This window comes from Paralichthys olivaceus, chromosome 15 (genome assembly GCF_024713975.1).
Source record: "Paralichthys olivaceus isolate ysfri-2021 chromosome 15, ASM2471397v2, whole genome shotgun sequence".
In the NCBI taxonomy this organism is placed as follows: domain Eukaryota; kingdom Metazoa; phylum Chordata; class Actinopteri; order Pleuronectiformes; family Paralichthyidae; genus Paralichthys; species Paralichthys olivaceus.
Window position 1 is genome coordinate 17,770,166 of NC_091107.1, and position 25,490 is coordinate 17,795,655.

The window sequence follows — 25,490 nt, forward strand, 5'->3', positions numbered from 1 at the left end:
GTAGAACTTCTAATAGGGCAGCTGTAATAGACTGTATATGTTTATATATGTGTTTACATGCATACTAGTATCACAGTTACGAGGCTTATCCTGGTTTTCATCATATTCAGTATATGGTGTTCACATGGAACATTGAGAGGTGGCTATTGAAAATGAGGCCACTTGGGCTGATAGCAGGCTTAACCAATATCGCATTACCGATTTGGCTCATCCACCTTTTTGCCAGCAATGGAGAGGAGAGCAACAGTAAATATTAGACATGTCCTCTACTTCAGCCGGTGTCATGCTGTCACTGCTAACATACAGAACCAGGGCACAGTGGGTGATAGGCAGCTGTGACTGGGCATCCTTATCCTTATACCGGCTGTGTCACAATACTTTCTAGACTCTCTTACTTTGACATGAGCTTTTGTGCTGTAGATTGGCTGCTGTATCACTCCTACACTGAAAGCTGCAGTGTATTCTGTGTTAAAAAGTTCTACCTGATTCTACAGCACTGACGTTGGGAAATGGTTGTAAAACTTTAATTTTCTCATTGCAGATCTTGTTAAAAAGATGGAGGAGCAGAAAGCTGAAGCAGAGCGGCAACTGAAAGTCTTGAATAGACAGATGAAGGTGAGAAAGCTGTTTTATAACATCTGTGGTGCCATGATTTATTCATTTTTTATTCAGTCCGTAGTGGCTTTTAGACATTACAGGCTGAATACACAAGCCTGCTGTAAACAAAAAACAAAAACTGTTTATATTACAGATGATATTAAAGAAAGTTCCATGAGTTCAAATTGAGGCTTACCTGCTTACGGTTTCCCTCTGTCTGCCTTCAGACGTGAAATTAAAGCAAAACTGCCTAAGAAATTCAATGTGCCACTTCAACCTTTTTTTAAGAGGTTTTAGGAAAGAATACAGTATGAGAGGCACATTGGGTGAAACCTTTTAGTATTTAGTATGTACAGTAGAAAAGTGGATTATGCAAGTTTGTTGCTTTTTCTGCCTAAACAAGGTTTTTACAGCCATCTCTACATGGTTGACTTAAAATTAATAAGAAACAATAAATCTTAGCTGCACGATCACTTTGAGGTAAGGATGATGTTCTAGTGCTCAGTTTTTCCCCTGTTTTTTTAGCCAGCATGTTCAACCTTGAAAGAATCTTTCCACTGTGTATTGTTCCAGTACCACTGTGGATCATGAAGGAAGTCTGATCAGTATGTATTTTTTGGCAGGCACTGATGTTTTTTCTTCCAAGGTTTTCTTCTTTGAATATCACTTCTGTTTAGTGATTGTTTTATATCACATTATCAAGTGCACCAGATCATCTTCCTGAATTTCACTGTTACATCTTCAGACTATTTTGGCCACAACTTGGGCCTTCCTTTTATTACTTCATTTATTTACCTGACCATTGATTTGTGGACTCTTACTTGATGCGGCAAATTTGAAATTATATATGTGAAAAACAATAATTTCCAAGAGAAGTAGAGGTACCCCAAAAGAAAACTTTATTCCAGTGCAAGCCAAAAAATGTATTCGCTTTATATAGAAATATTTTACCTCGGTGCCATGGGATATCTCTGCCTCTTTTTTCAACATCTTTTGCCTCCCACAAACCAAAGTGAACCTGTGGTTCTGCCTCTCCTTTTGTGGTTCAGATTCATAGAGTATTTTTCTTTCTTTTCTTTTTTTTCCTCTCTTGAGATTCTTCCTTGCCTTAGGAGGTTGTCTCTTCTTTCTGCTGTTTTCCACAGGTCTCAGTTTAAAAGCAGAACAGTTTCAATCTAAATAAGATCATTATTCTAGAGGTTCATATAGTTTTCCAAACCTAAATGTGTAAATGCTTTCCCTCTTTATTTTTTTTAATGGTCTGCATATTATTCTCTAAATCAGATTACATGTAACTATTGTTAAACCTCATTTTAGCACTATTTGAGTACTGGCATTACAAAAACTCCCTGTGTAAGCTGATAATTTACTAACTGTATGAATTTGGTTGTATGCATCCATTTTAGGATCTACCTAGAGTATACATCCATATGTTTGTGTCTTTTAGGATGATAAGGAGGAGTGGCGTCGGTTCCAGGCGGACCTCCAGACAGCAGTTGTGGTGGCCAATGACATCAAGGTGGAGGCTCAGCAGGAGCTGCGTGCCCTCAGGAGGCAGCTGCAGGAGGAGCAGGATCGCAGCGCAAAGCTTTCTTCCGACCTAGAAGCCGTGCAAGGAGTCAGGTACCATCCTCACCATACTACACCAGTTATCCAGCCCCCAAAATACCCAACCTTCCTTGGCTCCCCTTGTTAAGCGTCAGGCTGCAGTTCCTTTCTCTCTCAACACAACGTGGAAATGAGATACCTGCCAGAGTCTCGCCATATTCTCATTCAGAGCCATGTTTCATACTTGTTAAAAGGTAATATATTGTAATCTTAACTCTAAAGAATCTCTTGCTTAAGAGGTTTCTAAAATTCCCACATAGTATTAAAGCAGGATTGTATTATTTATTTCATATCTTGGTATTTCACAAGATTAAATCTTTGGTGTTTGAGAGTGAAGCTTTGTGGGAATTGGCAGACTCTGATGGTAAATGAGCAGTCTCCTGTGGTATTTCCCTCTGTTTATTCTACTCCTTTAAGCTGCTGCCCTCTCTGTCTCCCTCTTCCACACTGACCATTGCCCTGTAGTAACATTCAAACCTCATACTTCACTATAAACCACAGTCTATTTATTAGAGATTATTATTTTATGAGAAGGCAGCTGTGGTTGCAGATCTGCTCAACGAACAGATACTGCTTAGTTTTTTCCAATGCAACACTGAAGCCAGTGTCCTCTCTGTACTTTTCAGTGAAAATGTTCCAAACCAATGTATCATGCTATTCAAGATTTCATGGAGTGTTGTTGCACTGTGGCCATGCAGCATTGTGATTGATGTATTTATTAATAGCGTGGCATTGGTTTGTGTGCGAATATAATGTATTTAAGTGTTTGAGCATGCAAATGCCATGGAGTTTTGACAGTGTTGTCCCCTTCATTATCATAACAGGTCAATATACTTGTACCTGTGGCAAAATCTGTTTGGATATATGCTCCTGTTTATCTGTGTGGCCAGTTTTAGTATTCTTCAAGCAATCAAATCTCTAAAATATTACTTAAAACACTGCCATTCATATATATTATCACCTCCTAAATCTTATGAGAGCACTTTTAGTCGGGAAAATATTGTAATATTTGGTTTAAACCAATGAATATAGTTGATTTAGTATCTTACTGGTTTTAGACCATGGCTAAATCAGCAAACTCTCCCAAGATTAGCTGTTACGCTACAACCGCTCCCCACCTCCAGCAGCTCCCTGTGACGACTCTGTCAAAGATGTCCCTCTGACACGCCTCCCTATGTAAAGTCCAGGTGAGTTCCCTGCCCTGTCAGCCCTCTCTCAGCCAGCCTGCCTCTCCCTGCCCTTTGTGCCGCTGCTGTTCACTGAACTTCCTACCTGTGTTTGGCTTGGTGTTGCTGTTTCAGCCTGATTCTGTCTGTCTTTCCATACGCTGGCTGACTGTACCCTCAGGGACCGTCTGTCTTTACCCTCTTTGGATTTGCTTTGCCTGGTCCCTCTAAACCTTCCATTCAAGTAGATGTATCTGGTGCCCCCTGCTGGTCTTTGAATGAATAACCCTCCTACCTTTTGTGGTTAAATAGCAGGATGGTCTGCACGGCATGACTGGATTTAACTCATGCTATGTATCATCTGCTTCAGATAAATTTGCATAGCATCTTCATCACTGGGTGACTCACATTATGAGTGACCTTATTTGTCCAATAAGGTCTGCATGGTGCAGTTAAAAATCCACCAACAGCCCATAGGTCTGCATTTCATAACAACAACGTTCAGAAGAAATTAAAAGTTTTGCTGCCCATATACAACTGCACATGTTTAATACAGTCTTTATAGAGTGATTGTTTACAGTAGTTCATCTTCCTCCTTTTTTGTTTTTCAGAATAAGCACCGGAGCCACTTTTGAAACCATGACAGCAGTAGAGGGGCACTAGACAAGTGCCCTCCACCTCAGCACCAACTCAAGACAGTGTTATTGTTGCACTTATTAGCTTTTTGTGTTATTCAAAATGTAAAGTGGTAAATGAGTGAGTGGTCAGATGCAGTACAAAAGCAAGAGTCTCTTGACACAGAGTCTCATTACTCCACGTCTTTACATTTTTGGAATCTTCTGAATATTAATGTGCTCTGTGTTTTTCTTTCTCGATGAATGTACTCTTATTGTTTGTTATTTTCTTGACTCGTGCTGAAGAAATGCTATTTGTTTGAGAGACTCTCCTTTTTATACTGTGCAAGGTAGCTTTGTGCCTTCTAGAGAGTTAAGAGGAGAGACGTTACAAAAAAGTACCATGTGAAAAAAAAGAGTGAAAAATACTGTTCAGCCAGTATGACACAGTTAAGGTCCCCAACATTGTGCTAAAAGAAGGCAGACTTATAGCATCAGAAAACACATATGTCAAGACAAGAGCAAAGCAAGAGGATTGATAGTTCATGTGATTTTACTCAAAATCAAAGTGGCACTCTAAGTGGACCTTTGTTTCTTTTAAAAATTTGTGATAGAAAAACAAAACCTAACTTTATTCTAAGACTTAAGTTTGGCTTTGGCTCTGTGGTTAGAATTAAAAACTGAATGCTAAGTCACATTTAGCCATTAGATGGCACTATTGAACACGCAATCACCATAAACAGGTGACTTCCATGTGGCTATATTGGTAATGCCTGCTCTGTCTATCTTATTTTTACACAGCAGTGAATATCATTGTGACTAGAACAATGTTGATGTCAAAATTAGATTTTACAACTGCCACAAACATTGACACCTGTACCTCAGAGTTATTTACTCATAAGGTTAATGGTCTATTTTAACTTAAATACCAAGAGACTGTGCTACAGGTTCCTGAAGGGATTGTTTTTATCCTTAAATCAAATGTAAAATCATCAATCAAACTCAATGTTCTATCATTGCACGTTTCATTACTGACCAATTGTAGATGTGTAGATGATGTGAATGATTATAGAATCAACCACTTATTACTTATCCAAATATCAGACATCACTCAAGGCTCTGGAACTTCTTAACTAATCTTGATTCACCATGTTAAATATTTACAACATCCTCTTCAGTGTATCAGATATCTGTGATTGTCACTCATTCTGAAAGATGTCACATGTCACACAGTGGATTTATTTCATCTTTGAGCTGACCGCTTAGAGAATATGGTGTTGTTGTGGTATAATGACATACAGTTGTCTCAGGTTTTACTTAAAGTCCAATTTTTATCGCAGACATTCAATCTGTGTATTTTTATGATTAAAAGCCATATTGTTCAGCCAGATAATAAAAGTGCTGGTGCTCAAACTGCTCTACAACATTATTTAGAAAAGATGAGTTGTGATAGATCATTTTTAAGCCATTTAATGAACAATACAGTGAATGTGCTGTTTATTTATTCTTCAAATAAAGACCCAGAAACACTTGGTGACTGGTTTTTATGCCTGTGAAAGAGACAGAACATTGTGTTGTACATCTGTTTGACTGTTGTTCATTAGGATCAATGAATAAATGAAAGTACACCAGTCCAACTGTGGTTTTGTCTCTCTGTCTAAAAACAGAAATTCCTCACTTGTCATTCATCACTGATAAAGGCGCACTAATACAACACCCTATAGCCTACAGTCCAATGTTCACAATGGTTAATCATGGTAATAGTTCCATGATTGGATCTGCTCAGATCAGTAAGTGAAGATCAGTTATTTAGGATTTACCATAATCACATGATCTTGTCAATATACTTGAACCTTTTGTGTAGACATTGGTCGTAATGAGCAGGTAATCTTTTAAGAGGAGTTGTATAGGGAGCAGTTTCAAAGTCCAGCCTCTCCAGTGTACATATGGCCTTTTGTGTTGAATGTATTGTTTGTGTCTACACAGCAACCATATTCATTTTGTCTGTTAGGTCCCAAGGTGACGAGGTGAGAGTGTCCGACTCTGATGCCAGCCGTCACTGGTGTGGCATCTCCATGATCCCAACCACGCCCCCTGACGCCAGTGGAGATGCAGAATCAGAGCCCGGAGCTACTGTCAAATCCCTCATTAAGTCCTTTGATACTGTCGGACAGAGTGAGCACCGAGCACCTCACACACACACACACAGACAACACACACTCTTTCCTGGGAGTCCCACTGCAGCAGTTTAACCACAGAGATTAGCTGTTGAGATATCCTGTGTGGATATCTGTCATTTCTCTGGAACACAGTTCTGTGTAATTGTGTTGAACTGTGCAGCCTTAAATGACCTCAGGCAGGTTGGAGAGTATTTTCTGTTTTTCAGTAGAGCCAGTGTGTTTGAAAATTCTGCAACTGATGTAATTTTTATTTTTGATGTTTATTATGGCTCCACTCTTGAAATGGTTGGTTTGGTGAATGTGTCTTATTTAGTTCACATGTATTAACATTAATCACTTTAAAACCTCAACAGTGATATGATTATGTAGAAGTGTTTTCGATAATGGTTTAGCTCACTCTGACATTTGACTGCTTTGTCATAATGTTTGATTTTGGTGACGTAAAACATTTGTATCATTGATTTATGTTTATAAGTTCATAGGTAAAGGTGTGCACCGTGATTTGATGTCCCTCCCATTTACACACAGAAGAGGGCAGAATATTAGAAACACTTTAATGCAGACAAGTAGAACATCAGTCATCATCACTTATTATGAATTCAGTGCTAAAACAATTGAGTTGGCACATGTTATAAAATTGTAATAGAGTAAAAAGTAAACTAGATGTACATGTTTGCTAAATTAAGTGGACACTGACTAAATTTTAAGTTCAACCATACTGGACAGTGTTTAATAGGGAATTGACAAACCTTTCAATTTTTAAAACGTATTGAGGTTTAGTGCATCACTCACTGCTGTAGGCCTTGTTAATACGACATGCACTTTGTTTTAAAGTTTTTGTAATATCATGGCTGTACCAAAGACAGATGTTACAGTCATTTTCTAATTACCTTTATTTACTTCCACCACTCACCACAGTTACAAACAGCAGCTTCATTAATTTCTGTACTGGAGGCATGACGCCCTTTCTAAACAAAGCTGCCAAACACTATCTGTCTTCCTGTGGTGTTAAGTCTCTGAATAATGTGTTAATTATTAAATTGAGGTTCCATTGAATTAGTACTTCATTTGTTTCGGTCTTTCAGATGGACCAGCTCACACAGTTCAAATGCATACCTCCCCAAGAAGCCCACTGAGTGGAATTCCTGTCCGCACCGCCCCTGCTGCTGCTGTCTCCCCCATCCAGGTATACACCACGACATGTTCCTTAAAAACTTGAAAAACACTCACTGCATGTGAAGATGTTTTAGACTCTGATATGATGAGATCCCTCTTCTGTTCCCGTAGAGACACTCGTACATAAAGCCGCTGTCAAAGACGTTGGAAAAAAGGATCAATCAGGGAGAATTCTCTCATCCTCACGGTACGTAACACACAGATGGTTTATAGGTGTTCAATTCACATGTCTATCCATATTTCATTTAGCACAAATGAAGGGCCTCACATGCTGCTTTTATATTAGTGGACAGTCAGCCAAAGTACTACTATGAGTCAGTGCTTTTACAAATTATATAAAGCTGACATGTCCAATGTAATTAGTCTGTAAACAGAAGAGGAAGACTTCCCTTAGGTAGATTTGTTCAGTTTGATTTGAAGTTGTCCCAAAACTGAAGGTACAGCTTATTCTCAGGCAGGACAGTAGATTTGAGAGTAGAGTTACATTTATCATTTCTTAAATAACATGAATGAATTCTCTTTCCATTTAAGATAAATTCTTTAATCTGTGCAATCCTTTGGACTATGGTATTTGGTTATTATGATCTATATTAGGTTGTTGTAACTGTTGTATTTTGTAGAGCACAATGACAATATTTAAAATAGAATACATTTTATTCAATTTTCTATAATCTATTTTGGGGGAGTATGCCTTACCCAAACATTTATTGCAGTGTGACTTTGCAGTCTAATCCCTTTACAGGGTGATTTGTCAGATTTGTTTATAAAGTAAATTATGACCCGAGTGTTTCTGACTCTCTCCTCACATTTTTCTGTGTTGTGCCTCCCTCCCTGTTTGGGCATTTTTTCATCCCCTCAGACAAGTTGTTGGGCTGCGGCGAAGACATAAAACCTAATAGCCTTATGAGGAAGAGCCCTTCCCTGGAGTCCGTCATTAAAACTCCAATCTCCTTCAGTAGCCGCACAGCATCCTTCAGCTACAACCGAGGCAACAGCAAGCTTAGGTGAGGTTTTCCTGTGATCTTGTCTGATAATTCCACTTGTTGAGTTGTTAAGTTTTCCTTGGAATTGGGGAAATAATCTCAGCCTCCTCCCCTTAGTTTGAAAAGTGCAAAATACACAGTAGAAAAGGATTTCACCCATGAGACAAAGAAAGGCGAGAGACAGGTGTTAAACAAACATGCTTCTGACTTCTGGTGTAGTGGAATGTCATTTTTCCTCACAGCACCACTCCTCTCTATGTAAACTCAAAAAAATATCGAGTAAGTTGGACTCATGCACTGCACCTGTACCAGGTCACATTCGAGGTAGATGACTCAATGATCAGGATCACATTAATGTGTTGTCACAGTGAGTTAAGTTATTTATTTTTATTTTAAGCAGTCAGATAGGCAGAGGACAACACCCTCATCTTCAACAAGACCCTGTTTAGTTTATTTCCGCATTTAGTGCAATTATAATGGCCACAAACAGCAATAAACTGTTAACAATCACACATTCAGACACATATTTTACACTCTTGCATTACATATATTTCTTCTGCGTTGTTGAGGCAAAAGGCATTTTTCATCATGTTGCAGACCTTCTCTCTCAAACAGATGATTAGCAGCAGTACATTAATTTGTTTGTAAGTGTACTTGTATTTTAGCGTTTGCCTCTGCCTCTTTAATTGGACAGGCTCTAGCTGCCTCTGGCCGTACAGTGCAGGTTTAGTGTTTAGCATTCTCAGATCGATTCTCAAATCGATTCTCAAATCCACCATGTCTGGTGGTGCTCCCATACCTTTAGCTTCAAACCAAACCCCCAGGAGCAGACCCTATAAATAACACCCCAGATTGGCATTTGAATCTGTGCTACTGGTACAGTGTCTTTTGATTATGCAGTGAGAATACTGTTTATAAACATTAGAGCACCAGCCAAGAGTTGATATATGAGCTGTATATTGTTAGCTTCACACAAATGACAGAATGTCTTGAATAGATCAACTGAACTAAATTCAGTGGTTGGATGTAATACATTTAGTTTGTTGCTGTACTTAAAGGTACAGTGTGTAGAATTTAGTGACATCTAGTGGTGAAGTTGCATGTTGCAGCTGAACACCCCTCACGTCACCCTCTCCTTCCAAACATGACAGAGAACCTGTGATAGCCTTCAGTTGTCATAAAAACTCCAAAGTTATTTAGATTGTCCAGTCTGGACTACTGTTAAAAACATGGCAGTCTCTGTAGAGGACCCCCTTAATGTAAATATAAAGTATTTCAATATAGAGGGCTCCTTCTAGGGTAAAGAAAACAACAATTTGTATAATTTTGATGAAACACTCTAGTGAAAACATCATGAGAATTATTTTATATTCAATTTGTGTAAATAGATCCCTTTTACCTAAATCTTACACACTGGACCTTTAAAGGGATAGTTCACAGAAAAATAGGATTCACTAATGATCTACTCACCATTTTGCCGATGGAGAGGTGGGTGAATTTTTTGAGTCCAAAAAACACATTTGAGGTCTCAGGGATAAACAGCGTTGAAGCCAAATCCAATACAATTGAAGTAAATGGGCCCCCATCTTCAGACGCAAAAAAAATGTATATTAACTATTATATTACATTTATATTATATAACTCGAAACGGCTTCATTTACACCATGTTTTAAGTCTGAAAGTCCTCTGATATCTTTCTCTTTGCATCGCTACTTCCAGTAGTAGACATTTATGCTTGATGTCTGCATTAAGCATACACTCTGCTACACTCTGCTAGTACTTTTACATTGAATAGTTTTAAATAATTTGGATTTAACTTTCTTTTACTAAATTAGAAACTTTAATATGGTACTTTTACTTTTACTTGAGTAGATTTTTATGTATTTATTTGTACTTTTACAGGGAAATCAAACAGTACAATTCTCAGATACTGTTAATGACATGCTGTAACTGTCCCTCTCTCTATGTGACTGCGGTTTGTGCACACTGGTGACAGCGTGGAAAGAAAGGACCCCTTGGCTGCACTGGCGCGGGAGTATGGAGGATCTAAGAGAAATGCTCTACTGAAGTGGTGCCAGAAGAAAACACAAGGCTATCCGGTAGGGATCAGAGGCCAGAGACCTCTTTCAGATACACGGCAGGCTCCATTCACTTTCACCCTGTTTTTCTCTGCATCATTGTGCGACAGCTTTATTTTAGTCTCACGCTCCTCAGGTTCTCATTTAAAAGTGCTCCCCCTGTTTAGATTGCACAGATGCAATATTGGTGTGTTACTGCCCTCAGGTTCTGTAGGTGTTTAATTCTTTCAGCCATCACTGAGGCTTTAGACTGTAGTGGCACATTACCGTGTTTGCAGACACACCATTCAGCCTGCTGTCATCTCACTGGACACATGAAGTCACTGTGCTACAGAGGTAATGGAAACAATGAAGCAAAGCGCTCAGTGTCACATACAAGCTGGATTTATGCATGTGTGTATTTTTATAGCCTGCCATGGTTTAAGGCATGCCCCTTTGTTTATGCATTGTTTTTCTGTTGTGTCCCCATCTGTGCTCTCTGTGTCCATGGAGCCAAATGCTGACAATCACCTGGTTTAGCTGCTCCCCTGATATCTAGTTTAAGGAGCACATTAAACCCAGTGGGATTAGAGATTTGCCAATGTAATCATCATGTTTGTGTGCCAGCATGCCAGTTAGCTCATGCTAAAACTCTTACCGCTGGTCACAGGCTGCTAACTCTAGTTTAGAGGGAAGAGATTTTGTTTCAACTCCCTCAACGCTCTGGTAGAAGATAAGCAAACACAAGTAACTGCTAATGTCCTGTTTAGGCTCAGTCTAACCACCACTAAGCTCTGGCTCGACCAAGTATGAGTGATGATAAGTGCTTAAAAAAGACCTGACCTCCCCAATAGTAAATGGTCTGAATAATTGGATGAGATGTTAGATCAATAGCTGCTATTCCTCAGGTGCAGTGCTGCTCTGTGAACTTTGAGTCACCCTCTCTTCATCTCTGGTCGCATGTTTGGATGGTCACACAATGCATGTGTTGGTAAAATACAAAAAAACAAATCCTCTGTGATGGAAACATCTGACCAGATGAGATAACATTGCTGCTGACTAACAGACAGTCTGATGAGCCGTGATAAGATGCTGCACGTGTCTACAGAACACCAAGGCTTAAATAGTTTTAACATGAGGGCAACGTTGGGCAGTAAGAGTGTGTTTAAAGACACTGGTGTGTGATGGAAGGTCTCTGGTTTAGTTGTGATATCTGTCAGTGGCCATCAGCAGCTATGTGCTTATTTAAGAAACTTTGGATTCATTTTTTAGGACAAAGTTGCTATTGATAAAGTGTAATTACAATTATACACAAGATTTATAGATGTGCCATCAAACTTCAGCAATTTTAATTGTGAAGTAATGAAGCTCATTGAAAATAAAAACAGGTGCAGCACATACTATTACTGTATTCTATACAAATTGAAGTTCATAACAACAACTTCTATTGAACAGAGATAGCCAGTCTGATATCTTCAGGCAGTTCACTATTACAAGAATACCCTAAACTGTTCCTGCTGTGCAAGTGTATAACCTATGTATATGGACCAGTGATTGGTCAAAGTAATATCACATTCAAAAAATACTCTGTTACAATTAATTTTCCTCTATTTTCCCATTATATTACTCAAACTAGACAAATGCTATGAGCTAATTATTCACTCTGCTGAACCTCCCCTTCACCCTAAGTGTTACGTCATTATAGATTTCAGGGTCAAATATGTAATAAGCATTTTAATGTACCATCTTGTTAAGCTGGAGCCAATTTTAACGACTTTTTGTTGGATATAGTTCGACTCCACAAACAAGTATCACATTTTTTTGTTTAAAAAGTCTGCAACATCACAAGCAACTATATCTGTCAAATAAATCTAAAATGTTTCCCTCTAAGGCAGAAGCATAAATATTAAGTATATACGTTTTTCAATTTTGTACAAAAGTGTTGTACTTGAGTAAATATACTTTTCATCACTGCTTACACTTAAAACCGAATGGAATTGCAAATCCCAGTTTAGTTCGGGACAGTGAGTTCCAGCAGCAAAAACAAAACCCTTAACAGAGCTTTATTCCCACTGGTCTGGATTTAACGATGGAACCTATGATCCCCTCTCACAAAGGGTTTAGTAACTGTGTGATTATTTGCAAGTATCAGGAATGCAGTAAGAAGATTTGGCTAATAATAGTGTTTCAGCCTATGGCTTAATCAGTCCCCTCCTGGAGTAACTGCTGTTGTTTGGAGCTGTGATCCTTTGTGCATTTTCTCCATGTGCTCCATTTGCCTACCCTGTAATTGGATCTTTTCACAGACTCTTGAGCGTTTAACCTTAAAAAGTCTATTTTTAGAATGACTGTGACTGTGCAATGTACTGCCTCAGGGGAATTTGATCATGAGGCATTTACATATCGAATCAATATTAATCTCCGGGAAACTTTTTTTTACAAATATGTTCAGATTCCGTTTGTCACTAACCAATTTGTATGCCTGCCCACACCCTGCCCTCTTTAGAAGTTAGCGAGCGAGTCACAGAAAAGTCGGCTTCAAGCAGCTGCCAGACAGTGAGCGTTCATTTGTTTTTTGGGGGCGTAACTTTCAAAAGAGGGCCGATAGGAGGGGATAGGAGGTATCAGTTGCATATTATATCAAAGTGTAGCCTGCTCTTGCTAACTTTTCCAGGATTACCAACCCTAGCTTTAATGTTTCACTTTGAGACATCGAACGAAAGGTCCTGCTACTATTTCCCAAATAGTTTTTACATTTGGTCTTTAACTTAAAGGTCCATTGTGTAAGATGTAGGTGAAAGGGAACTATTGGCAGAAATTGAATGTAGAATAATCCTCATGATGTTTTCACTAGTTCATTTCATCTAAATTGTAGGAATTATAGTTTTCTTTACCCCAGAAAAGGTCCTTTATTTTTAAATACTTTATATTTACATCAAGGGGACCCTCTCTACGGAGGCCATTATTTGCCTCTTGAGGTCTCTCAATCTTCTGGTAAATTCCACTTCTTTCCACAGGGATTTCTATTTTCGAAAACGTATTGACATGTGCTGTATGTTTTTGTGTGTGCGTGTGTGTGTGTGTGTGAGTGATGTACAGTTTATGCATCGGTTAAACTAAATTAAGCTCCCTGTACCAAAAGACGTGGGACCACAGGCCTCTCGTGGCAAACTAAGGGAAATGGTTACTGTCAGAGGATGTGTTGAGCTTCATATGTCTGGTGAAAGGTCAGGCTGTTACAGTGTGATGAGGCCTCTGTCCACATGCAAGCTGCTGAGTACATGTCTCAGGTCCAGAGTCTCTGACTGACCTGTCATAGAGTTTGTAGTTTCAGGAAAGCAAGGCAGCGGGTTTTTTGCTGTGATAAAGGTTAGCGAGGATCAGTTTTATCAATACATCTACATACACTCTGCAGTCAATCTCTTCTCTGCTGTGGACTAAGGTCAAAGAGGTAATAACTCAACACTAATAGGCTCTTTAGTATAGAGTCACCCAGTTGTAATTTATGTCGGCCTCTTCCGTCTGCATAATTAATGGTCACTTTGAAGAGACAGCTTTGACCATAGCTGTTCGCTTTCCATCCCATCTCTAGTTTCCAAATGGCAGAGTCGGGGGAAACAAGCTCTTATATCATGCTCACCTGCCAGCACAGAGCCAGAGAAGCCACTGTGTGTGAGACGAGAACAAAGCCGATGGGAGGGTCAGCCCTGTGCCAGTTGTTATTACAGTCCTATTGTTGTCGGACCTTTTGGTCAAACAGCAGCCTAATTAAAGTGAAACAGAAAACGGGAGCTATTGTAAGCAGGTCAGGAGATTATTTGATGTTTATGTCCAAATAGCTGCTGGGGGCACAGTATATCTGTTTGATAATAGCTGACTGAAAGCCAGATGTCCTGTTTACTGTGATCAATAGAGGAATGAGAACCCAAATGGAGCTTTAGTTCTCCTTGATTATTGTTTTATATGAGCTATTGTGGTTCTGCAAATTCATCACTTTGTGTTTTTAATGAAAGATGACATTGAAAGGTGGTACCATGGCCTACGTGCCTCAAATCATGGATCCAGCTGAGCTGTGAGTGTGTGTGCGCATGTGTTGGTGTGATCGTTTGTCGGCTAGATGGATTTAGTCTCTGGATAGGCCGTGACAGTTAACACTGCTAGAGGAAGAAAAGAAGCAAAGGGAAAACAAGGCAAATGATAAGCAAGTAAACACACAGAGGAGTAGGACAGCCGTGCTGTCACCATGGAGAGGAGCCCTTGAACCCCAGAGGGAAAATGGAGAGTTAAGGGGTGTGTTTACCCACCATGCACTGGTGCTTGGAGCCGTTCATTACCTGACCTGTGCTAAACTCTGACTGGAGGACGAGACGTGAGCCCAGACAGACCTCGTCACACCTCAAATGTCAGATTCTGGGAAGTGTGGATCGATCAGTGAAGACCTTAAGCTGGCTCTGATTGACTCTGCCCTGTGGGAGAGACTGAAGGGGCCTCTCACCGGAAATTAGTATTACATATCAGCAGCTGGCTGGACTCGATCTTGAAACACGAGGCTGCAACTTTGGTTGCATTGCTTTTCAAGATCTATCTGGTTATAAAGTTCATGTTGCTGTTCTGCTGTTGTCCCATGTTTAGAAACAAAGAGTTTCCATAAGTTTCCATTTTTGGCCACACTCAAGCCTCCTTCTGTATATTTATCAGGTGTTTTGATGTCTTAATTTAGGACAGCACAGGACAACTTTTTTTCTCTCAATTAACCCAATGAAGCCAAACAAAAATAAATGTGCTGTTTGTTCAACATGGGAACAATGAGCAAAGGCTCTGAACATGAGGTTCAACTGGTCCTGACAGAGCACAGCTCTTCCGGTCCTCGTCTGGGAAACACACACAGAAACACACAGACACACACACACACATTGACAAAAGCCATTGAAGAAACAGAATTGGACTCCAGGCGAGTGTGGAATGGAGGTCAGACATCGAGGAGGGGAAGAGAGTTGGAAATCAAAGAATAGCCACTGCACAGTCTAATTATATGGTATTATCAGTAATAGTTGTAGGGTGAGATCATCTTTGTGAAATAAAAGTTTATTCACTGTAGCTGAAAATGACTAGAATATCATTTATAATAAAAGTTCCAATAATCAGACTTCCTAAACGCTGATCATGACGTACACGTCAAACCAGGAAAAAAAAATTTGAGAACAAAAAAATGCAACGGGAGATCCATTGACACTGGGTAAGTGAACGTGCTAATTAAATTCACTTGTCATGACTGAGAGGTTAAATTTTCTCAGCTATAAAAATGAGAGGAAATGGTGTATTGTCTAGTTAAAGTTCACAGAAATATGAATATTTACAATCTTTTCTTTGAGTCAGATGAGAAGATTGGAATCATGTACAGTCCAGGAAGTGTTGAGGAAGAGCAATAAATAAAATTGCTGGGATATATTAAATGACTGATGCAGGTATCAAACTGACTAACTATATTCAGTGCAATAATATAAATGTATTTGTAGTAGTAGTAGTAGTAGTAGTTTAACACCATAACTTGGTACACTGTAAAAGATAATACCTAAACTTACTCATATCACATTAGTGTAAGTAAACTGGAGTAAGTTAAAGTGTATAAGTTATAGTGTAGTTATAATTAATACATTGCATATGAAGGGGAAAGTACTAAACTGAGTGCAATACATTATATTAGATCTGGACATCACTGCTAAACGAAACCTCTTGTATAATCAGAATATCAATATTCATATGGGCTCAGAGAGGTGAACATTTTTAATCTGAGACACATTTATTACAAACCCACTGCACAGTTGATCTATGCGCTCTTGTCGGCCTCCGTACCCTTTATCTTGTCCTGTGTGTGAAGTGAGTCCTTAAAATCGCATGTAGAGACCGACTGGGTCAATGGAGAGCAGCTCTCTCCAGCTGCACCAGCTCTGTGACCCTCCCTGTTGCCCCGTCTTTTTCTCCATGCTTTCGCCTGCCAGGACTTTTCAGTCTGTCATTGCTCGTAACTGTGACTCATTGCAAAGTCTACCAGGGCATCCACTCCCACTTTCTTCCCTCTACTCATTCTTTGTCTCTTTAGTTGTCTTTTCTAGTTTTAGTATTCCACTCCGTGCTTGTTTGCTCTCCCTCTCTCAGTCATTTGTACAAGTGTTTTTATCAAGGTTGTCCGTGCATCTATGCCTACATACGTACAGACATACATATGCTGGTGGACACGATATCTCCAGAATGCCATAAGAGAATTTTCTCAGATTTGTCGCAAATGATCACTGAATTTATTAAAATGTTGTGGTCACAGGTCAAGGTTACTGTGGCCTCACCAAACATGTTTCTTGCTGTAACTTAAGAATTTATAAGCTAATTGTTACATAAATGACTTATGCGGTAAAATAATGAAGTGACTGCATTTTATCCAAATTGTGACATCAAGATATTTTGAAAAGACTCTTTTTCTGGTCAGTATTTAACAAAAGAGGAGATTGTTACTGGTTAGCGGAGGTGTACAACAGCTAGGCAATAGTATTATGTTTTTTTCCTCTTATTTGGTTTGTTGGTTGTTACTTGTTTCTCAGCACGAAAATGCAAAAAATACTATTTCCAAAAAAGACAGTGGAAGAATCATTTCAGTCATGCTTTCTTTTGTGAAATTATTCTATTATATCTACACAATTGACCAGTTTTTCACAACCCTTTCCTCCTGCAGCAGTTTCTACAATAGCTGTAATAATAACTTCTTTAAATAAACTGGGTCTTTTATTAATGTGTTGACTATTTTTAGAGTGGCAAGCCCCTCTTCACAGGAACAACTCATCATGAGACACGTGGGCCTTTTGTGACCTTATGAAAAACCCCAGGTTCACCCCTAATTTAACAACTGATGATATCATAGATCTTATCTGTTTTTCACTTGGAGTCAGAACAAAGCAGCCACACGCTCTGCGCAGTTCTCTCGCTCTCTGTACAGTCCCCTGCTTCTCTCATACTCTCTCTCCCTCTGAGCCCTAAAAAGCGACGGCTCTGCCTTTTGTGCCGAGCGAGACGCTTCCTGTCGCTTGATGCTGTGTTTGCTTTTCTGAGCCGGCTCCCAGAGAGCTGTTGTTGTCCGCTGCTGTTTTAGCATTCATGCTTCTCCCTCTCATTCTGTCCCGAACGAACTCCCAGCCCCCCACCTTCCTCTCCCCACTCCCACCCTGACCTCCAACATACCTACTGTCCCCTGCCTTGGTTAGGACATGTGCTCATCTCAGACCACCCCAACACCCCCCCCCAAACACATACTCACAGGCACACACACACAGACAGACACACACACAGTCATTCACACACACATAAACAAACCGCCCTCTAGAACCTCTCTCAGATTACTTGTCACTGTCTATCTTTGTCTCAGTCCCTCTCGGGTCTTACTGGGGACTAACCCCCTATATCACACCCTGTGTGTGTGTGTGTGTGTGTGTGTGTGTGTGTGTGTGTGTGTGTGTGTGTGTGTGTGTGTGTGTGTGTGTGTGTGTGTGTGTGTGTGTGTGTGTGTGTGTTAGTCACATACATCACAGACAAAGTGCTAATAGTGGGGCTGCTGAGCCAGCTCAGAGAGAGACGGGGGGAGGTATGAGAGGAATGCGAGCTGACATGACTGCACAGGTCTGCCCTCCAGACATAATAGAGAGGCAGTGACTGATGGAGAGGAGACTTGGGCTTTCAAAACCCACTTTCAGCCTCTGTTATACCATCAACAACTAAGATTACCTCAGTGCTATTCGCAGAAGACAAATCACTCTTGGGGAGAGATTTGAAAATTGTACTGTTAATTAATGTTCATAGGTATCAAAGTTGGGATTAAACCACATAATGATTGAGATTTTTTAGTAATTGGTGTTAAGTTGTGGCTGTTTAGGTGACTCTGTGAATGATGTTGATGTAGCTTACTTTAGATGACGCAGCTGCACCTTAAGATTCCATTGAGACATTGACAGTGGCTAAACTTTTCAAATGCTTAAGTCAGTCAACAAATCAGGTTTAAGGTACATTAGTGTAATTGATAAGTTTGTGGCTTAAGGTCGAAGGAGATAGGAAAGTTCACTCAAAAATGAAAATGTACTTATAATCTACTCACCACTATGCCGATGGAGGGATGGGTGAAGTGTTTGAGTCCACAAAACACTTTAGGAGTTTCAGGGGTAAATAGCATTGCAGCCAAATCCAATACAATTGAAGTAACCAGCGACCACTTCTTAAAAACGTAAAAAAAAAACTTTTACTTTAAATACTGCTTGTGGTGTCTTTAAGCCCTGACATTCAAATTTGACTTAAAACTGCGTCATTTACTCCATGTTTTTAGCCTAAAGGTCTACTGTTATCCTCATCCTACTGCTGCAGTTCTCGTAAGAACTCGGGAGTATTGCAAGAACTCATGAGAACCGGGGGGGAATAAACATTAAGGCAAACTCCTCTACTGGCAATGGGAAAGGAGTCAATGCACTTTTTAGCCTTTATGCTGTACATGCTAAAAAGTCCATTTAAAGACATCAGCCACTCAACTACATGGCTAAAGTAGACAACAATAACTGAGAGATCACACAGAGATAAAGGCACATTTTCATAACAGTGACCAGTTATGACCACAGCAGCCACCAGATTTGGTCACGTATGATGGGTGCTTCCTTTCTATAGTTAATCTGCCTCTCACCTTGAAACTAGTCATTATTACAAACTGGCATGAATGATGCCAAAGCAGACGAGTGACGGCATCAGAAAGAACTTAGCTCTGTGGATATTCATGACTGCAATGACTTAAAGCTGCGATCTGTAATTCCTGTCCTCAGGACAGAGTTCTGTTGTTTTCCTGTCCCATCAGGTAGGTAATCACATTTACCTTAAGTCACGTGTCTGGATCAGTCGCTGATTAGATTTATAGAGTGAAAATCAGCAGGTCCTCAGGGTGACGATGGCACACGACTGGCTCAGAGCAACAATAAACAACAAACACACGGCTACATCCATCTGATTATTAGCATATCACTGGAGCTAATGCTTTGTATACAGACGCAGATCAAAGATACTTGATGCAGTGTTTAATACCAAACAAGTAAAAACAATGATCTTTCTATTCCTTTTTAGGAATCTCAGAAACAGTTTTTTTTCTTTTCTCATCTGGACAGACATAGCATTCATTTAAAGACTTTGGATATCCTTCTTACTGTATAATCACTTTGAGCACAAGTATTCTGGGTTCAATTTATTTTGTTCCATGTTTTGAAATATAACACAAATTGTATGCATGTCTGCTCTGCGGGCTCAGAGTATTTTTACCTGAACACAATGGACCTGGACTATAATACTTTCCCATGTTCTGTGTATGAAGTGTTGGGGTCATCTGGGGGCCTCGCATGCAAAGCCATGACTCAGGAGTCTCCCCAGCTGTGAGGCCCATTCCCAAAGCTCATAAGAGGGATAACAGAGGAATACACTGGAAACAACTTATCTGTCCCACAGGGGCCTGAAACGGCAAACAATAGCCTGGAGGAAGTTTTTCCTCCGAGCTTTCGACTCTTATCTGACCCTAAATATGTTGCATACGATGTTTGAGGTGATGATGCTCTGTGCATCACATACACACACACAAGAACACAACAGACTGGACGTGCCGTTCTGCACGTTCGTCACACACAGGAGAGATCAGAGAGAATATGGGAGGATTAAAGGGGATCTGAGAGAAACGTCCTCCAAAGCAGACATTGATGGACTCTGAAAGACCGAGAACAGTGTGAGAACATTTTTATGGTCATGTTGTTTTCTGTGGTTCTAAGACTAATGCTTATTTTCATGGTCTGTCCATGTTGTCAAGAGACTATTAGCTCTCGCACCCAAATTACAGGCACTTTCATCTCATTATCATTGTGTGATATTGACTTTGGTTTGTTTGTGAGTGTGACCTGTGTTGTTTTTTCTTTACCCTGCTCATTTCCTTTATAATTCCTCAGAATATCGATGTGACCAACTTCAGCAGCAGTTGGAGTGACGGCCTGGCTTTCTGTGCCCTCCTGCACACTTATCTTCCAGCCCATATCCCTTACCAGGAACTCATCAGTCAAGATAAGGTATATAACCACAGGAAGACTGCACACACACACACACACACACACACACACACACACACACACTTTAAAGACTATATACATGTCAGCATTCAGTCTACCTGTTGCATGTGGGCCTCACCAGTATTTACAACATACTTAGTACAACATAATTCATGTACTCCGTATTACCTTTGACCTCCTTATCAAACTGCCTGGATATACTTACATACATTCATTCAGCACTGGGCTGTGACAAATATATTATTCATACATCCATTTATTGGCAGTTCTGTGGTTTCCTGTCAGGTTGATCCAGTACAGAAATACTCACATACACTGCATGGTGCAGCGTGTTGCTGATGACACAGCTACAATACACTCTGATTAAATGTTAATACAAAAAATGACTTTACAAGGATATTTATCTTTCACATTTGAGCACGAATTGAAAGTAAACTAACTGTTCAGCCTCCTGTTGTTGAATAGTGCCTCCAGAAAATACCGCACATTAATTCATTAAGATAAGTTGTTTGTGGAAAATGTGAACCTGTAAACTATAAAAAATGTTCTGCTTATGCAGCCTACGTCTGAAAGATTCATGTTTGCCGAGAGGAAAAAAACAACCTGTAATGCTTTGAAGCCATTTTGCCAGGCAAATGTTTTCCATCATTACGCTGCACATTAAAGACTCTTTATGTTATGTACATTTTACAGCTCCAGGTCCAGGATGATATATGAAGTCAGCATTTGTTTAGTCACACTGAGAGTGATCCTCGGCACAGGCCAGTTTCTATAGCTCTGTAATGTGGTATGTTGTATATACAGTGACTCTGTAAACGATATGGTTCCTCTCTGGGATCACGGTACTTTCACCTGCTAAAATAGACCCAACACCTCCTACCGGGCCTGACTCATTTTATGTGACACATTAGTCATGTATACGTGCGCTCACGCTCGTGTTGGTTGTGGGCGTGTAGCATTAAGCTGATGGCAGAGACATTGTGTGGCTCATCTCTCTGAATAATTCAATAGACGTGTGTTTGCCTTCATAACTTGCTGTGTGACTTAACCCATGGCCCAAATAGCAAACCTGTCCCCAGTATAATCTGTCCATACATGTTTTAAAGAAAAGGTAGGTTTGAAGTAGTCTACAGCTAATTATTATTAGGAATTTATTAGTTGATGTCTAGAGGCAATTAATATGACGTCTAGTTGGGATAATGTGAACTCACATTCATCAGGCAGATGAAATTAAACTTGACTAACATTGGTGAATTCAGGTTTCTATCAATAGCAACAGTTTGTTTCACTTTAGTTTTTATTATTATTGTTATTATCTTAAGTTGTGGTATGTCACTTGTTTTCTTTGAAGTAATGATTGCATCAAACTCCATAGTCCCATATAGAGATTTAAGATTTAAAATCTGCATGGCTTCCATTGATGGGGATGTTGGTTAAGTCACAGACAGGTCTGAGATTTTGTCCAGTATAGTGTTACAGATATCAAATAAACTTAGGGGATATTCTAACATACAGAAACACTCACACAAACAAGCAAAGGCATCAAGACACGTAAGCCTGTCTCTTGGGTGTTTGTGAGTCTTTACAAACGTATTAGTGAGCTTATTGTTGCTGTTTGAACCTCTGTGTGTGGCGTAGCAGGATGACCTGATGCATGGAGTTGTGTTTTTTTTCAGGTCCGGAATCTAACCCTGGCTTTCCAGGCAGCTGAGAGCATTGGCATCAAATCCTCCCTGGTGAGCTGAACTGCCACAGACCTCACAGACACAACCACACAGATAAAACACAGGGACCATTTGATTAGACAAATTGGAAACAGTACACTTTGATTCTGTAAACTTTCAGGATGCGAGGCTTCGGAACGGAACTTCTGTACAACCCCTTTATTGGACCATCTCTCCCCCTGACAGTTGTGAGCTATAATCTGTTGTATCAATTACTGAGCCCTGTATTTCTGCCTCCAGCCTGTGCTCCAGCACCACGCACTGGAAATCTGCAACACTCCCAGAGAAAACCCAATCTAAAACATAATTCAAATGTAAATTGACGTTCATTAGCTGAGTTAGTTTGTGAAAACATTAGCTCCTCTCCTCTGAAATGGTTTGAGTAAAAACAGAACCTATACTAACGATACAAAAAAGTATTAAGACTGAACACTTTGTGAGAAAATGCCTCCATGTTTTACCATGGCATGAGCAAAGTCACTTTCACATTATTTCCTGTGAAGCAGTGCAACAAGTATAAGGTAGCAAATCTCAAGTCAACTGTAAGTGCTATATAGTTGCACATTTAAGGAATTTATTTTCACTAACATTCTATTGGTGAGATACATAAGAAAAAGGTGCAACTTTTATTTCTTTCCATTAAATATAAAGCTGACTTCATATAAACTGACAGACAGCCTATAGCAATATAGATTGCAAACAACTAGCTTTAAAATAAAATCAGCCGCCCAGGAAATGTAATTATCATGTTATATCTATAGACTGTATATAAAGGTGGACAAGGGTCTCCACTCCCTGCAACTATCCAGAAATTAATTCAAAATATCTTGGAAACGAACACTGCCATCTTCATGCAAATGACGTCATTTGGAGCCACAGTCTACGTTTACTTCGACTTTTTAGTTTAGTCCATGTCCCATCCACTAATGTGGAGGAGGCAGGGTTTATGGTCTATACTGCAGTTGGCTTCATGTTTTGGCTTCATTTTTGGGGAGCTGTCATATTGTCCATCTTTATATACCATCTATGGTTGTATCATAGTTTGTTTAATCCAAACAAGTTAGAGGAGTAACAAGGCAGAGTTATAGTTCATATTTCTATCATGTGACATAATATCACAAAACATGATATTAACAACATTTAACAAGATTACCAGTGGCTGTTTGAGCTAAATGCTCATCAAGTATTTGATGAGTAACGACTATAATTACATTGCTAAAACATTGCTTGTTGACGTTTAACAGGTATATTGTTAACAGTGCTCACCATCTTGTAAGGATGCTAAATAGCACTAAATACAGTCATCCAAAAAAATTGGACAAATAATGATAATAGCAGTGGGTTAAATCCATGTCGTCACTATTGCACATATTTTTTAAATTATATTTTCCACTCTGTTTTAAAAATCATCTCCAACCATGCAACCTTAATTTTGCTAAATATTTCTGACCAGATGAGAACAAAAAACATCTACAAATGCTCGAACAAGCATAGCGAGCCAGTAGGTGGCGATAAAGTCAACATCAACAATATGTAAAATACCGGAGAAAAGAGGCATGAGCGTGCTCAGTGAGCTTTTTCTCGTTTGGTGGCAGTAACTTCGATTTGTGCTCTTGTAAAAAGCTGATTGAAGAAAACTACTTTTTAGGCCATTTAAAGTCCTTTGAATCAGATGCAAGTCTTCAGTGAAAGCAGGTGATGTTTTGGGATAAAACTAAAGCATCGTGTTTTGGTCATGAAGGTCAAAGTCACATATCCTGACTCATCCGTCTCATTAAAACAGTCACTTCTCATCCTGCAGGTCATAGTTGTCATGAAAACACATCATCACACGAATGCACACAACCCTTTAGGTTTTGTAATTACTTTCCTGCTTTTTAAAGACTGTGTGAAGCAAAGTCAGACATTTGTCTCTTCACATGCTGAACATGTCAGTAAGTGATTATTGAAAACATGGCAAAAGAGGCAAAAGTACGGAGCCCGTCTGGTGACATGGGTGGAAAAAAAAATATTCCGTGGTCACATATTAATAACGCGTGGGAACGAGATCCTATCCCGTTAATAAGACATGGCCACGAGAAATGTTTGTCATTTCATCAGTGAGACTGTTGACTTTCTGGCATCAGTAGCTTCAGCCGCAAACATGGACAAGTTTGATCTGATTTGAATCTAGGAATGAACTATAATGATAGTGTAGAGACCCTGCTGTCCAGCTGGACTGGCTGTCTGTCTCTCGGCTAATCAGGGAAGTGCATGTTGAAAATGCTGAGTATGTGCACCGTTGATTGGTGGGTGTGGCAGAGCCGGTGTGGGTGTGGCAGGGCCGGTGCTAGCACCACATGCTAGTGCCTGCACAAAAGCACACATGCAGGGGATGAGTTCAAGTTTGTCAGTACGAAAGATGTGAACAGATGCTGCTATAATTGAACACAACAATGACGATCATTTTTAATGATGCAGGTGTAATTAATTCAAAATATGTCAAAAAACAGTTAAACAACTTGCTTTGCTTTAGGAAATGTAATGTTTTGGTTTTTCGAAAGCACCCAAAGGCACCAGCCATGAAAGCCACGCCCAGTTAGGGAGCGCTGTGTGAGATCAGCAGAATATTGATCATTTTCTCATGATTTTCAATCTTATCTTATATACCTATAAAAAAAGATTTAAAGCTATCAACTTTGCTTTGGTGGTTGACAACACATTGCTCTGTGGTGTGACGAACTCAGAAAATATATTTTTAATTGCTGTTTGCAATCTTTAACATTTTTATAAATAATATAAATATATAAATATGAATAATTATATCGTGTGGGTAATACATTTTAATTTAGTTTAATTCTGACCAGGTCAAGTGAATTCCTCATGCACACAACTTCCAGGAAAAAACAGATAAAACAAGGATTCAGAGGAATAATCTGCTGTCCACTTGTAGCCATGGGAAGAAAGCTTTTATTAGTCATCTGCATCCTGGTGGCTCTTTTAATCGTTTCAAGTATGCTGGAAGTGGATGTAAAATACTCTGCACACATGAGGGGTTAAACTAATGCGACCTCTCCTTCCTGTTTGTTGTCTGCGCTTTTACGTCTCGCCTTGTCTCGCTCTGCACTTCTGATAATGGCTTCATGATTTAAGGAACAAGGTAAAACACATAAATTAGATAGTTTAACCTGAGACAGCTCATTAGCTCTCAATCAGACTGGAGCTCAGCAGAGAAGTGAGTTTGGCAGAGCTCTTGAAGTAAGATCAAAGTTCACCTCTCTTTATCTT

The 25,490-nt window shown here is 39.6% G+C and overlaps 1 protein-coding gene across 7 annotated transcripts in view; it reads left to right on the forward strand.

The window, feature by feature from the left end:
• specc1 (sperm antigen with calponin homology and coiled-coil domains 1) overlaps window positions 1-25,490 on the forward strand; it is a 65,079-nt gene that overhangs the window by 36,638 nt on the left and 2,951 nt on the right. For 6 of the 7 annotated variants that reach the window (XM_069539762.1, XM_069539761.1, XM_069539760.1 and 3 more), the window contains 9 exons: window positions 542-615; window positions 2,045-2,220; window positions 5,997-6,160; window positions 7,251-7,351; window positions 7,453-7,528; window positions 8,201-8,345; window positions 10,321-10,423; window positions 20,383-20,499; window positions 22,176-22,235. In XM_069539762.1, the coding sequence (XP_069395863.1) occupies window positions 542-615; window positions 2,045-2,220; window positions 5,997-6,160; window positions 7,251-7,351; window positions 7,453-7,528; window positions 8,201-8,345; window positions 10,321-10,423; window positions 20,383-20,499; window positions 22,176-22,235 (1,016 nt within the window). Of the gene's footprint in view, window positions 1-541; window positions 616-2,044; window positions 2,221-5,996; window positions 6,161-7,250; window positions 7,352-7,452; window positions 7,529-8,200; window positions 8,346-10,320; window positions 10,424-20,382; window positions 20,500-22,175; window positions 22,236-22,344; window positions 22,412-25,490 lie in introns of all 7 variants that reach the window. The other variant, XM_069539763.1, reaches the window with a different exon arrangement.